Source organism: Corylus avellana, chromosome ca1 (genome assembly GCF_901000735.1).
Source record: "Corylus avellana chromosome ca1, CavTom2PMs-1.0".
Classification (NCBI taxonomy): Eukaryota; Viridiplantae; Streptophyta; class Magnoliopsida; order Fagales; family Betulaceae; genus Corylus; species Corylus avellana.
This window is the reverse complement of record NC_081541.1, coordinates 23743052-23759088: the sequence shown is the minus strand read 5'-3', so window position 1 is coordinate 23759088 and position 16037 is coordinate 23743052. Positions and strand designations below refer to the sequence as shown.

The 16037-nt window shown below is 37.9% G+C and overlaps 2 protein-coding genes across 8 annotated transcripts in view; one reads left to right on the top strand and one right to left on the bottom strand.

The window, feature by feature from the left end:
* The first annotated feature begins 822 nt into the window (after window positions 1-822).
* Window positions 823-3369, top strand: LOC132179513 (pathogenesis-related thaumatin-like protein 3.5). Its single transcript, XM_059592252.1, has 3 exons — window positions 823-1164; window positions 1911-2577; window positions 2992-3369. The coding sequence occupies exons 1-3, from the start codon at window positions 1032-1034 to the stop codon at window positions 3125-3127; spliced, it is 936 nt and encodes a 311-aa protein (XP_059448235.1). The 5' UTR covers window positions 823-1031; the 3' UTR covers window positions 3128-3369.
* Window positions 2472-16037, bottom strand: part of LOC132179465 (uncharacterized) — a 33204-nt gene continuing 19638 nt past the window's right edge. For 3 of the 7 annotated variants that reach the window (XM_059592199.1, XM_059592227.1, XM_059592242.1), the window contains 4 exons: window positions 12226-12913; window positions 9372-9484; window positions 7040-7295; window positions 3851-4336 (listed from right to left, as the gene is read on the bottom strand). In XM_059592199.1, the coding sequence (XP_059448182.1) occupies window positions 4067-4336; window positions 7040-7295; window positions 9372-9484; window positions 12226-12913 (1327 nt within the window). In that variant the 3' untranslated portion in view covers window positions 3851-4066. Of the gene's footprint in view, window positions 2566-3850; window positions 4337-7039; window positions 7296-9371; window positions 9485-12225; window positions 12914-16037 lie in introns of those variants that run through there. The other 4 variants (XM_059592213.1, XM_059592207.1, XM_059592220.1 and 1 more) reach the window with 4 other exon arrangements.

Genomic DNA, 16037 nt, shown 5'->3' with positions numbered 1-16037 from the left:
TGGGGAAGAAAATGTCAACAGTGATCACGTGGCGTGTATATATATATATATATATAAGTGTCTTAGGTCAGGTTTAATGTGTATTTGAAATGTAAGAACATAATTTTTATATTTATGTAATTAAGGATTATGTAGTATTGTGTGCTCCATGCATTTTGCTAATTTGGTTTTGTGGTTTGAAATGTCACTAATTTGACCTTGTGTTCACCATCCAACTATAAACACCATTTCAAGGCAATTGAAGCCAATTCATTTGTAGTCTTTTTTCAATTTACTTATATTGCTCAAAATTTATTAATATATGATTTTTTTTATTTTTTTTTAATATCAGAATTCAGTTTATAAAGACTTGTATTGCCCAATCTTTACAGTTCAATTTGTATTTTCATATTACAATTTACTAGTATATTTAGTCCAAAACCCATATAAAAAAGCTCAATTTTTTTTTTTTTGGTATATTTTCATATTACAATTTACTAGTGTATTTGTCCAAAACCCATATAAAAAAGCTCATTTGTTTTTTTTTTTTTTAAAAAAAAAAGCCCATATAAATTAAATCCATAATTTTTTTTTTTTTTTTTTTTTTTTTAAAAAAAAGCCTAAAATACAAAGCAGATGTCATGGGCAGTTAGTACAAAAAAACCGCACACCCGTGTATGCTTATGGGCAGATTTAACTTGCACTACATAGGTAGCTGATTACTAAATCCACCTTCCACAAAGTGTAAATACAGATGCAGAATAATGATATTATCTACCTATATAGTGCGATTTACACCCCTAAGTAACACTTAGTAAAATTTCTACCAAGTGACCCCATTGAAGTCCTTCACTTTAGACCTGAAGACAGTAGAGTGAGAGACATTACTTTGTTATGTTGTGGAAAGAGAAGTAGAGAAGGGATGCATAACGTTAGGTGAGGAAAGGTATCATTTGATTTTATGTTGTGTAAGCAAGGAACCTTTTTTGGGCTGTCATTCTTTGGAGATTCACTCACTCCCACACGTATTCTTCCTTTTCTCTTATATTTGTATGTATATTCTTTTATATAAACATCTACTTTCATGTTGCTCACCTCAGCTTAGCCAAACAGAGGATAGGAGGATGGCTTCTCATGTCAATGTACTTCTCACAACTTTCCTCATCTTCACTATCATTGTATCAGGTCTAATTCTCTCTCTCTCTCATCTTCTATGATTAGTTTGTATGCATTTTCAAATTCATGCTTGGAAAATGTCCCAACACCACACAATAGCTTGCATGTAATCTTTTGTGGACCATCACCGCTCCCTCGAGAGTGGCCCTCTTAGTGTGGACGGCAGCTTTAGTTAAATATTATTAACTTCGGATAATTTACGAAAGTAAAAGATTATTATTGAGAGTTGGTGTTGTATATGTAAGAAAAGTGAGGAGTTTATTGATCACCTTCTTTTTCATTGTGAGGTGGCATCAAAACTACGGAGTGCACTTTTCTAGGTGTTTGGTGTTGCATGGGTGATGCCTCGTAGGGTGAGCGAGCTGCTAGTGAGTTGGAGGAGATAATTGGGCTGCCGTATTGCTTTAAAAATGTGGAGATTGGATCCTTTGTGTTTAATGTGATGTATTAAAGAGCGAGAGAGGAAATGAAGGAACTTGGATGTTAGAGTGAAAAGAAGATGATATTCCAATTCCTTTATACTAGGAGAATAGTATGGAATGGTTTGCATGTTCTTGATTTTTTTTAGAGTTTTGTTCTTCTTTCTCTACCCTTTTAAGAGTTATCGCTATATACTAAGGTTATACTTCTTTACGCTTTTAATGAATTTGCATTCTTACTAAAAAAAATAAAAAAAAAGTTGGACCACAAATTTTTGAAGGCATATCATACTTTCATTTAAAAGCTACCTAACATTTTGTCATTTTTGTATGAAGTGAGTGTCAATTTGTCTGAAAGCACAAGAAGTTTCACCATAGTCAATGACTGCAAGGAAACAATTTGGCCCGGAATTACCCACGGTGAGAACTTCAATGGCGGTGGTTTTTCACTTAAACCAGGCCAGTCTGCTGTCTATACAGCTTCACCAGGGTGGGGTGGCCACATATGGGCTCGAACAGGCTGCAATTTCGACAAAAATGGTAACGGCACATGCCAAACTGGCGACTGTGGCACCACCCTCAATTGCACAAGCCCGGGTAACCCGCCCGCCTCCCTCGCAGAGTTTAGCCTTGGAGACGTCGATTTTTACGATATTAGCCTTGTAGATGGCTTTAATTTGCCTATGATTGTCAAAGCTATTAATGGTAAAGGCAATTGCAGCACTGTCGGCTGCGACGGAGATTTACGGCAAAGTTGCCCGTCGGAGCTCGCCCTCAAGGCCAATGGAAAGGTCATTGCTTGCCGGAGTGCATGTGAGGTGTTCGACAGTGATGAGTATTGTTGTAGAGGAATGCATGGAAATCCTGGGACATGTTTACCTACAAACTACTCCAAGAGTTTCAAGAAAGTGTGCCCAGCAGCATACAGCTATGCATTTGACGACCCTACCAGTCTTACAACTTGCTCTGGAGCAGACTTCATTGTAGCCTTCTGTGCATCAAGGTAACATCACATTTAAGACCAAAAAAGAAATTAAATTTCCAAAAACAAGTAGAATATTTGATTTAGGAGAAAAAAAATTGAGTCCCACAATTCAAAGAGAAGCTAAATTTGGCGGAATCTCACCACACAGAAAAAGGAAGAGGAGTTGTACTTCAAAGAACAAGATCTGTTTATTTATTAGTTCTAATTTGTATCCATTGGAGTAGAGAAGTAACACTTCAACAGACATTGACAAGAATCCTAACCCTAATTTGGCTGACGTTGGGCTAAACCCATTATTAAATTACAAAATAACACTAACTCTTAAATTTTAAATAAAATGTAAAATTAAATACAAAATTTCTTTTTAAGTAATATCTTTTTCCCCCCATCAATATTGGTGTTTCTCACAAACTTTATTGTTGTTGGATCCAGGAACCAAACGGTGTGCTCATATCATGATAAGCAGCTTGCCTGTAACCAATCAAAGGGCTTAAGACCAGTCTCTCAGGGATGGTGGGTCCCAATGTTTGCTTTACCCTTGATGTTTAAATTTTTGGTCATTTTTTAGCAAATTCTGTACAAAGGAACCCATATGAAGCTGTAAAAGGATGTGTCCACCATTCTTTTCACTCGTTTTTTGTGTACATGATTTCCTCTAGGCCAAATGGATATGAAAACACTTAATATTGCCTTCTGGAGAGGCATTTGAGTAAAGAGAAGCACTAAGATGCAAGATTCTATCAACAAAAGAGAATGAAAAAGTAAAACAAAAACAAAAAACAGCTCACAAAAGCTAAATCCTGTCAGGTTCAAATCTGAAATAGCTTCCTGGAAAATGTTTCTTCCACATTGGCAAACACAAGTCAAAAAAGTCTTTCTACTAAAATTAGTGACAAGCACTTGCTAGTGCTATAGATGTTGTTATGTCAAATGAATTGATTGCAACAACTTGCAGTAAATGGAACAAGCATAAGGAAGATATAGCATCAAACTGAAAATAACCAAAATACAAGTCAGCCTGCTGAAAATAAATGCCAAAAAAAGATGAAAGGGAAAATTAGAAAAGTTTTTTTTACCTTGGTGAACTCCAAATCAGCTGGTTTTCATTGGTAAATATGGGGTGCATGCAAAGTGCTAAGAAGGATATGAAGGTACAAATTTCTGTGAGAGCATAATAAAAGTATGACTTTGCAGCATGGGAAACTGATGGATGCTTACATTATAAAAATTTTGTTCTTTTCCACTCCATATGTTCCTTCCATGGAGTTTTTGTGTTTTATGACCAAACGAGTAATATGAATAAACTAAACTAATAGTACAGTAAAAAAAGAACAGAAGATAGTGTTCTATTTCTATACAAAAGAATCTCAAAACCATAAAAAAAGGAAGAAAAAGGGGAAAAAAAAAAAAAATTGCAATGAGATCACATGTTCTTTTCTCTAAAGCTAATACTAAATCTTTAGTAACAAAACTATCGCACTGTACCTACATTGTCACTGTTCTGACTTCATTCCAGTTTTGCTTGGTTCACCATTTCCTTTGTTTCTGTTTCTGATCTGGATTCTTCACTTTCAAATGGTAATACAACTACAGGGGCTGCAGGCACAGTGTCCCATCTCTCCCTCAAAGAATTTATGAACTTCTTAACCATTTTCCTTCTGAACTCAAGTTCGCGCGTGAACAAATCAAAGAGAAGAAAGGCAAGTATATACTTAAAAGGGACAACGAGTAGAATGGTTGCGGAAGATAACAGCACCAGTGCAACCTCAGTGGTTATCTGACAACAGTTCAAAACAACATAATAATTCATCTCAGATCAAAGCCAGAGTTGAGACAGACGAATTACAAAAGTTAAGACTTGTAAAAGCTTAAAAATGGTAAACGTCAAAAACTAACAACCACTATTATATTTATCACTTCAAACATTATTAACAAGAATCCAATTAAGAAACGAGTCTTCTAAGTGAGCCAGAAAAAGCAACCACAGAATCTTTCAAATATAATACAAGCATCTAAAAGCATGCCTTTTTAAGATATGACCAATCTTTTCACCCCAATGCAATTATATCAATGTCTACGTACTAAATATTCCTTTGTTTTCTATTTTAAAGATTTTTCCATGTGGTTGAGTCATTTCAAGAAGTTTTATGTCTTTTTCCTAATATACATTTTTGACAACCATGGATTCACATCTGGCAAACCTCTTCTATGGTTACTTTTAACAAATGCAGCAACATAGCATCATGCTGCCTAGTGAATATCACCTGCTTCCTAGGTTGGTAGAAATCTTGGAAACTTGAGCCAAAGGTTCCAGGCCACAAAGTGGTGATGTATACATAGTAGAGATACCATTGATGGATTCGGAGTCTAATTAGTACCCATGGATGGGGGAGAGACACATGTAGGTTGGTACAAATGGGGGTCCGGAGTCAAAGAGATACCATACTGGTCTGGCTTTTAGCAAAAGCACGTATCACCTGGCCAGATAGGGAACGAGAGCTTGAAATTCCAGATTCAAAATTCCTGTTTTCCTTCGCCAATCAAGCACTGGACGTACTACTGATTGGTTCTAGACTAGTTTGACCGGGGAATACTTTTTATATAATAGAATGGAAAGCAAGCAATGCGAATTCCAATGATTCGAGACCTGGATAACGCATTGAGCTAAACAGCAGAAATTGTATGTTTAGAGAAAGATAAGGTGCAAAAAAAAATTTGAGAATTATACCTTGGCCAAGATTGTAGAAACTGATTGGGTAAAATATTTCAACTTCCTTTGGATTTTGGCAAAAATGGATGAACCATGCTTGTATTTTCTGAAATTACACTTAATTCCGCATCAAATTATTTTGTCAACAGAAAATGTACATTGATGATCCTGCCTTATCATTCAGCAAATTAAGGTTGCTTCATTTCAAGGGGAAGAAAATTAAATTATAACTTGTGCCTGGGGGAGCAGGTATAGTTTGAAAGTTTCGGAGAAAAGAAAGGTTTCAAGAACTTCTAATAACAAAGGGGGCATTCACTCATTTAAATTTATTATAACAGTTCACTTCACATTTTCTATCTGTATCAGTGATAAAGTTAAGAATATATGTAACACCCGGAAAATTGAATGCTAAGAGAAAAATAGAAGATTAGATTTTAATAATAAAATAATACAAATAATAAACATGAAGATATTTTTTGGTGAAAGAAGATTGAGCACAGTGGGGATTGTAGGTATTTGATCAATATGGGAGAAACTTTGAACTTAAAAGCCTTAGAAATTCAATTTAGGTATGTTGTGTTCGAGCACGATGGAACCGCGTTCAAGCAGGAGGAATCTCCACGTGTCTTTAAGTTTGGATTGACCACATTTGAACAGGATGAGTGCTATGTTCAAGCAAGAGGGAATCTCCACATGGTGGAGGGTCACACACATGGAAAGAGATGGACAATCCAAAATGTGTGTTCGAACGGGTAAGTGGTCCATTTGAATAGAACGACATCTCCACATGTCAGCGGGCGATCAAGTACGTGAAGATCAACGGCCCAAATCATCACACTTGTGGGTTAGGTGAGAAGTGACCGCTAAATGTTTCTGACACAATTCCATTGAACATATTGGAATCTTCTCCGGAGGCCTTATCCAACGCCTTTGGCGTTTTATCTTTATCCAATAACTGCATCGTCCCTTCCTCCACTGTAAATTGTTTGTTCACCGCCTTCACTGGCCGCTCCCAGCCTCGAATCTGCACCCTTCTTGAAATCTTTGGATTTGATTTTTTCAAAATCAGATCTATGCATTTCAGGAAGCCTCTGCCGTACACGCACCACTCCACCTCGTTCCTAGGTGTCTCCGTCACTGTCTACCGCTAGCCCCATCCACAACCGGCCCCCACACGCCGACGTGTGACGTCTAATCTCCGCTGCTTCGCCACCTTCCACCACCTTCAGCCTCCTTGCGGCCTTCCTCTACCCCTCCATTGTTCGATGCTACTGTCTTTTGTATTTCTGTTAATTTTTTGTTGTTTTCTCATAGTCTGTTATGGGTTTTGTGTCTTCTTTTTGTTGTTTTTGTTTCTGTGTTGTTCTTTTCTCTGTGTATTCGAGTCCCTGCCACCATTGGTTCTTGTCTGTTCTTTGGGGTTTGGGGAGGTTTATGGAACTTTTCCAATTCTGTGCTCCTCTCTAGCCCTTTTGATTGTACCTTCTTTGACGCACAATATATAACCGTCTTTTTTGGTGGTTCATTTTCTTGGTCTTCATACCAAAAAACCATAGGCCCGCGTCATTCATTTGATGCATTGCCTTTTATTTTTTGTTTACCTGTCATGTTATCGTGGTTTAGGGGCTTTTTGTTTGGGTTGCCCAGCCCTTTGTTGTAATTTGTTGTTCTGTTTTATGTACTTACAAAAAAAACCAAAAAAAAAAACCACACATTCGTAGTTAATCACATAACTTTAACAAAGTCCTTTCATGAGTGGTGACAATGTACCTGAGGCTGACCTGAGAGAAGAATAGTGCGTATTTTCAGTAGTGTGACATTCAGAGTCTGCAGAGAGTTTTCCATATCACGCATGGCATCTTTTACAGCTATAATCTTTTGAATAGTATTTGATGGTGGCTGATCACGGATAGTAACTTTCCCAAAAGATCGTCCAAGGCGACCTTGCTCCTTGAGTCCCTTCAATGTTAGCATGCCAGCTGCCATAATCATCAAGGCCATGGGAAATATATATGACAGCAAACTTCTGAAAATAAATCAGAACAGAGTTAGGTTACCATCATAGAGTGGAAAAATTAAGGGTTTCTTAAATCATATAAGAACCATCATTATGCAAAGATGCATAGCACTTCCTCCATCCATAATGAGTGGCTGAATGGACAAATGCACAAATTTTAAGAAAATGTGGTCAATACTAAAACATTTCATACCATCAATAGAAACAATTTCACCCTTTCGAAAATGTGATAAGAGTATTGCAGGAAAGTAAAGAAAATAATTAATGGTTTGAAGTTTGGATATGGACATATATCTCAATACATGCAAAAATGCATGTGGAGCAACTTATTATAAGGGAATAGAATCTCCTGTCAGCAACATCTGAGACAACTTTCCAATGTAGGAAAGCAAAGTGAGAAACTTTACAATCTTATATTAACAACTCACGCACACATTGCCTTGTAAATAAGAAACAGAAATCTATTTGTAAAGACATCTCGTATCTATGACTACAAACTTGAAAATTTGAAATTGAATGATCACGATTCCCATTTAAAATTGAGATATTCATGTGGATTTAAGAGAAAGAAAGGCTCTCAGAGACCTACTCTAGAAAATCTACAAAAAGATATGTACCACTTAACACACAAACAAGCTTTAGAGTTATATGATATGCTTTGCTTGTCAATAAAAAGGTTTTTGTATAAAGAGTCATATAGATTTAATATTGAACCCAACATATACGGGTGGCAATTGGTGGCCTTTCTATGGAATCCCTGGGCTGACCAACGCCACCCGAAACGCATTACCGAAGGCCCATTGGGCCTCACCACGTCCATGCCGGTCAAGATTTGGGGGGTATCACGGATCCCATATGAGCTCCTTTGACCCCCAAAGACCAAAGGGAGGCCTAGATCCTTACGCTTGTGTTGCACCATGATTGAGGAGTAAAATAACAAAGTGCCGTGCAAAATGTGGTACAGCAACCCATTCATTGCACACATTGGCTAACTGCCTGAAGCCACTCAGAACCCCCCTCCCCATAGCCATGTCCTGATGTCCTACAACCACTAAGATGACAAAGCCTAACTTACGGAAATTGCCCTTTGCACGACATGTAACCCTTAAGGACCATGTTGAATAACTTCCCCGATATCCTTAAGGAGACCACCCACAACTAAGACTAGAAAATGGGACCTCATGATGTATAAATAGAAGGGAAGAACACTATCCAGGTACACTCATTCTTTCCTTAGCTAACACTCTACCTTTTTGCCCTTCTTCCCTCACTAACTTAAGCATCGGAGCTGGTCCTCGTTGGTCCCCTCTGACTCATTTTCCTTATTTACAGATCTCTTGGATCAGGTGTTTGGCGTGCAGTCACTGTATTAACAAAATTATTTTATAAATGTTGAACTCCTTTCAAAAAAAGTCAAACTATAAATAGGAGTTATAAGAAACTAAAACATTGCGGTCTTTCCCCTGACCTCTCTCTAAGAAGAGCTACAGACCCAACTCAACCTCAAAGCAATAAAAAGGATGGGGTGGGTTAGTTTGGTTTTTCAAATTAGTTATCCCAACTCGTGGTGCACTCAGGGTCAGAAACTTCAGGGATGAAAAACCCTTTCCAAATTCAACCCATTGCCATCTCTCCAACATACATATTCTTTCTGTTTAACACATACGGAAAATGGAGTATCAAGAAAAGAAAACTGATGATAAAGGACTTTGTCAATGATCTTTCAATTTACCTCAAGCAGGGAAATTTACGAATCTGCAACTATTACATCATTAGGAATTAGACACTCCTCAAACCATGTTTATAACTGAACAGCTGCAAAATCCAATACTAAAATTCACCTTGAATTGAGAAGATTTAACCAAGAAACTTCCCAATACATAAAGAACTCGTAGAAGGAAAGGGATGGTACCACAATTCCACAGTAATAAGAAACCTTCTGCTTTATAATAATGTAAGTGTTATAAATAATCATCTTGGAAAATAACCATATAGATTCTTAATTTGGATTCACTTCCCCGCAAATTGTCTACAGAAAGTAATAAGGATTAATCTCAAAACAATTCTTCCAAGGAATGGATCTACCTGAAAATTATTGTATACGCGAACACAAGAAAAGAAACAGTCAAGTGCGGCTCCTCCCAGCGCCTAAGTTTTTCAAAGTTCTTCAGAGCCATTGCTAGAGGAAGCATAAGTTCCTGCACAGCAGCAAAATGCAGTAGTGTCATCTAATTATGATGTTCTGATTCAATTGCAAGGATAAAACAACTGGAAGTAATATCAAATAACAACTGTGCAATATGAACACACTAGACTTCACTGCAACACCAAACATTGAATTATGCCATGTGGTCAAATTCCAAAATACTATCTAAACAACTGAAATCGAGAACCGATGCAATAAAGAAGTATGTTATAATTCCTTCATATCCACTGGTATAGGAATCTTACCCAATGAAGCTCAAAGGATAAAATTAATTTAGACTTTCAACTCGTTCTGTTTCCCTATGTTTGTATGTGTGTATTAAAACTTATCTTGTTGGATTCTGGTTTTGCAATGGGGTCCAAGGAAATCACTTACAATTATACAGCATGAGTTTTATTAACCACTAAGGCAGAAAATTGTGTTATTAAGTCCATCATGGAGCCAGTCAAATATAATAGCTAGTTGCATATTTGTGCACTTTATCGTGCGTTGGTGCTGACAAAAAAATTAAAAAAATGTACCGAGCTATATGATATGAGACAATGCACACCCCAAAGAGGAGACAACTAAACTTTAATCAATAAGTCAAGCAACAGTAACACGGGTATGCACTTTGACATGATTGTTGCAATAGTGGAAATTAAACTCTTTGTATGATATCTTTAACTTTGGAATTAATCTTTAGCTGCTGGTTCCATAAATCCTCCTACAATCAAACAGATGTATGAACTTTGAATCATATATATACAAAGATGGTATAATAGCTTTTATGACAAACAATATCAAAAGAATAATTCAAAACTGACATCAGATATATAGTTTTACATATAAATTACAGGTTACATTTGGTCCCTGCAATCAATGCAATATCAATTTTTAGTTAAAAGTTTGGTTGCTATAATAATGGTTTCATATGCAGTTGATTAGAAATGTGAACAGAAACTCTATACCAGAAGAAGTCTCAAACAACAACATCGATTCATACAACATGAATTTTAGACTTTTGACTTCAATGAATTTTTGTCAATCTAGAAGAGGAATCAGTTCACATTAGATTTGTTAGAAGAGTTAAGGTTTGAGTCATTAGGGTTTTGGGGGTAGTTTAGTCTTTATGGTATTTTCTTAATCCTATATAATAGGATGCTTGTATTAGGTTAAAGATAAGTTGAATAATATAATAGCCTCTGTCTTTTGTGTGTAAACTATTCATACAAACTATAACATGGTATCAGAGCCAAAGGTCTTGGGATCGGACCTTGACTCCGACAAATCACCCACACGTGACGGGGAGTATTAAAATATTGATTAAGTGATTAAATTTACCTTTTCCTATAAGCTTAAGCTTTTAGGATAAGTAGTAATTTAACATGGTATTAGAGCCTTAGGATTTAACATGGTAATTTAAAGAGAGTTTAAGCCCACACGTGAGGGGGAGTGTTAAAGTGTTGATTAAGTGATTAAATTTATTTATTCCTATCAGTTTAAGCTTTTGGGATAATTGGTAATTTAACATTGTATCAGAGCCAAAGGTCTTAGAATCGAACCTTGACTCCGTCAAATGACCCACACGTGAGGGATAGTGTTAAAATATTGATTAAGTGATTAAATTTACTTCTTCCTGGTGCCTTGGTAGCAGAATTTTTTTTGCTTTACAATGACCGGAGGAACACCTTCGGTGAAGAACAAAAAAAACCATCACTGTTGTTGCCGCCGGGGTGCGAGTTCTTGTTGCTGGGTGTGATGGCTGGCATGTTTTGTGGTGGTCGGAGTGTTCTGTGGTGACCGGCGAAGCTGCAGCGGCCTCCGAAACAAAAAAAAAAAAATCCGGCTATTTAATGCTTTTGTAGTTGAAACTTTGATGCTGTAGTTGCTGTTTTTGAAGTGGCCAAAATATTCTGTCTTCTTCGGCGAGTTCCGGCAACGAGCTCTAGCGAAGGTCCGGCAAATCTCCGGCAACTGTTCAATTTGACTTTTCTTCTGTTTTTGGTTTTGCCAGTGTGGTCTGCCTGTCTCTGGCTAGTTTTGAAGCTCCGACGAAGTTTTTTTTTTTTTTTGGGTAGCTGTTTTTCGGCACTTGTTGGTTAATCATGTGAAAAAAAAAAAGAAAAAAATTGTTGTTGGTGATTGATGTATCCGACCGGCCTTAGTGTTTTGCAGCGAGATCCGATCAAATCTTGGTTGTTCAAGTTTCTGACGAGTTTTCGACCGCGTTGAAGTTTTATTTAATTATCTTGTTATTTATATTATGTGCTCCAAGCTGTTCCAGCTTGAGGGAGAGTGTTAAAGTATGTTTTTCTAGTTGTTTTTCGTTTGCTTGTATCTTCCAAGCTGGATTCATATGATGTATATGCTCTAGCTTGAGGGAGAGTGTTAGAAGAGTTAGGGTTTGAGTCATTAGGATTTTGGGGGTAGTTTAGTCTTTATGGTATTTCCCTAATCCTATATAATAGGATGCTTGTATTAGGTTAAAGATAAGTTGAATAATATAATAACCTCCGCCTTTTGTGTGTAAACCGTTCATACAAACTATAACAAGATTGAAATAATACTCAACAAAACATGTCAGACTAAATGAGGCAAGTTATGGTAGAGTAATTAAAGAGATGGCCATAATGGTTGTAGTGAAATTTCTGTCCTACTCACATGAATGAAAAACTACTCATAGGAAAAGCAGAATTAAACAAGAAACCACAGCAGTAAAAGAATAAATTAAAAACAAGTGAAGTGCCCAACCTTGAAAAGATCAATGTTACTGGGTATCCCTTTAAGCATTGCAGCATCAATTGTGGCTTGAGTTTTCTCGACCATGTGGTATTTTTGTTTGCATGTTTCTGCTGCCCTTTCGACAAGAGTCAGATCAGCCACAACTAGATTTTTACTTAATACCACCCCTTGCCTTATCGAAGAGTTCTTCCAGAAAGTAGTTGAAGCACTAGAAGCCCATGTTGAAGATCTCATCCACTTCTGCAAGTAAACACTTCCATCTATGTCAAAGACATGATTACTACTTTCAAATACCTCATCAGCGGGCCATGCTCCTTGAATCGGTTGATTGCTTGCCCCTATAGATTTTGTAACTAGAGGTCCACCCCAATAGTTTACAGCTAGAGTTTGGCAAACAACATGCCCATAAGGTGCATATTCTAAATATGAGAACTGAACAAGTTTGCTGGGATCATCAAATAACTTCCGCATAAATTGAAGGGCCTGAAGTCTGGCTATACTGTTAATAGCACTGGTAGTAGCTCTTTCCTTCCCTTTGTGCGCACCATATACATGAAACAATGATTCATCACCATCCTCAGGCCCATACTCATGCATGAACTTGTGTAAAGCAATAACTTCACTTAAAAATGCAAGCCAGACATCTCGCCTCATGTCACCTCCTAAGTCAACAAATTCCAGGACCCATGGTTTTGACCTGCATAGAAACAATATAAGTATATAATATTGTACACAGATGAGACATTTATAAGAGAATAATGTAAATTGAAGACAATGCTTATGTAAGAAAAATTGTTACAAACCTAGAAATGTTAATATAATATGTTAGGTTTTTGAATTGGCTAATTCAGTGACAAAATAATTACGGATGCAATTTGTTTTGGGGACAATTTGATCAAGGTATAGTTGTTAAGGACTTCCCGAGAAGCTCATCCGTAATGGTGTCTGAAGAGCGTACGGACGATATGTTCTATGAGGACCACTAACATGCTCGTCTGCAAGCTCGTTTGATGTACGTACGGACAAGATGTCCAAAGAAGACCTATAAGATGTGGTTAAGTTTAATCAATCAAGACAATGACTCAATCGGAATTTCATTAATTGGCGTTAAAATCGGATTTGATTCAATTCCTTATTGTGCACACGTCTCAGTGTTTCGACCATAAATTTCAGCTCAAGTATCCGATTGAGGTGAAAGCCGTGGCATTAGAAAGATAACCCAAAATGCGACAAATCTCTGTGAAATAAGATTTTCCTAATTCGGACATTTACCATGCCAAAATCTTCATGCAATATAAGCCCAAAAATCTGGGCAAATTCTATTTGAAGTTTCCTCCTTATATTAGGTTTTCTTGATCCTATTTCAACTTGAATTAGGTTTTCTTGAAGTCTATTTAAGGTGACTTTTTTTTTTTGATAAGTAATAATGATATAAATCAAAAGCGCAGAGGGGCGCAACCCACATACACGGGAAATATAAAAGAGAGTGCCTAAGAGGGAGAAAAATGAAAAAAGAAATCAGAGAAACTAATCTCTAAAGGAGCTAGCCAAGCGGCCGTCCAAGAATACAGAGTAAAGAAGAAAAAATGAGTCAATTCCTCTATAGTCCTAGTAGAGTTCTCAAAGCATCTAGCATTCCTTTCATTCCAAATACACCACATAAGACACAGAGGGATCATCTTCCACACTACCGCGCTTCGGGAACGGCCTCCCGACCACCAGCAATCAAACAAGCCCCTCACCTTGCAAGGCATGACCCAATGCAACCCAAACCGATCAAAAATAGTATGCCAAAGAACACTTGCGATCTCGCAATGGAGAAGAAGATGATCTACTGACTCTCCATTCTTCTTGCACATACAACACCACTCCACTACCACTAGGTTCCTCTTCCGTAGGGTGTCGTGAGTCAAAATTTTGCCTAAGACGGCGCGGTCCACCCGAAAAAAGCCACTCGCCAAGGCACCTAAGTACGCCAAATGCTCTTCCAAGGAAACACCTCATGGTCAAAATTGGACAAGGCCTTGAAGAGTGACTTAACCTCGAACTTGCCTTTCTTAGACGATGACCATCGAATACGATCTACAGAACCTGTGGATATCTTGCAGGAGTACAACCGATCAAAGAAAGAAATCAAATCCATCTTCCAATCCTGTACGGGCCGCACAAAAATGACATTCCACTCGACAACCCCATTCCTCCAAATAAAGTTATCCTTCACCCAAGCTTCTTTATGTTTGGCAATGCTGAACAGGGACGGGAAAGTATGCTTCAAAGAGGAATCTCCACACCAAATATCATACCAAAAACAAACTTTCGAACCCACCCCCACCTCAAAACGGATACCTTTGGCAAAAGAATTCCATCCTTGACGAATGTGCTTCCATAAGCCCACACCATGGGAACCCGAAACCTCCTTTGTGCACCACCCACCATCCTGGTCTTCATATTTAGCTTTGATAACCTTATACCACAGAGCCTCACTCTCATTCGCATATCTCCAAAGCCATTTACCCAGGAGAGCTTGATTAAACTGATGCAACTTTCGAATGCCAAGCCCGCCGTACTGAAGGGGACGACAGACTTGATTCCAATTTACAAGATGCAACTTAGGCTCGTCTCCCATCCCTCCCCATAAGAAATCTCTTTGAACTTTCTCAAGTCTTTTAGCTGCACTCATAGGAATCGAAAATAGAGACAAAAGTTAAGTCGGAAGGTTAGAGAGCGTACTCTTAATGAGAGTTAAACGACCTCCTTTAGAGAGATACATTCTCTTCCAACCTGCCATCTGACGCTCCATCTTTTCGATCACATCATTCCACATAACCGTATCCTTATACGCCGCCCCAAGAGGGAGACCCAAATACTTCATAGGCAAATCGGCAACATTACACCCAAGGATATTAGCTAAAACCCCAATGTTCTCCACCTCACCAATAGCCACAATTTTAGACTTTCCAAGATTCACTCTCAAACCCAAAACAACTTGAAAACATAAAAGGATGAGACGCACATACCGGATTTGCTCGATAGAAGCTTCACAAAAAATCAAGGTGTCATCAGCAAATAAAGAGTGAGAGACCACCAACTCCGATAATACCCTATTTCCCACCGAGAAGCTAGTCAAAAAGCCTAAGTCAACCGTCGCATTCACCATCTTACTCAATGCCTCCATAACAAGCACAAAAAGTAACAGAGAAAGAGGGTCCCCTTGCCGAATTCCCTTCGAGCGGTTAAAGAAGCCTTCAGGAGAACCATTCACAAGAATGGAAAATCTTACCGACGTAATACACCACTCTATCCAAGCCCTCCACCTCTCGCCAAAACCACACCTATGCAGCAAATACAACACAAAGTCCCAATTCACATGGTCGTAGGCCTTCTCCAAGTCTAATTTGCAAAGAACACCTGGCACCCCTGACTTCATGCGACTATCCACACATTCAATTGCAATAAGAACAAAATCTAGGATTTGACGACCCCCGATAAAAGCATTTTGAGAGTAGGATATGATCTTACCCAACACAGTTCTCATCCTGTTGGCAAGAACCTTAGATACAATTTTGTACATCTCTCCCACCAAGCTAATGGGCCGAAAGTCCTTCATCTCCACCGCATCCGCCTTTTTCGGGATCAAGGACATCAAAGTTGCATTCAAGCTCTTCACCAACTGTCGTTTACGATGGAACTCAGCAAAAACCGCCATAACATCATGTTTAACAACACCCCAACAGGCTTTAAGTCTATTTAAGGTGACTTCTAAGAAAGAAATTTTAAGGGTTTTGTATTTGTCAGTCAGATACGGTCTATATATATCATAT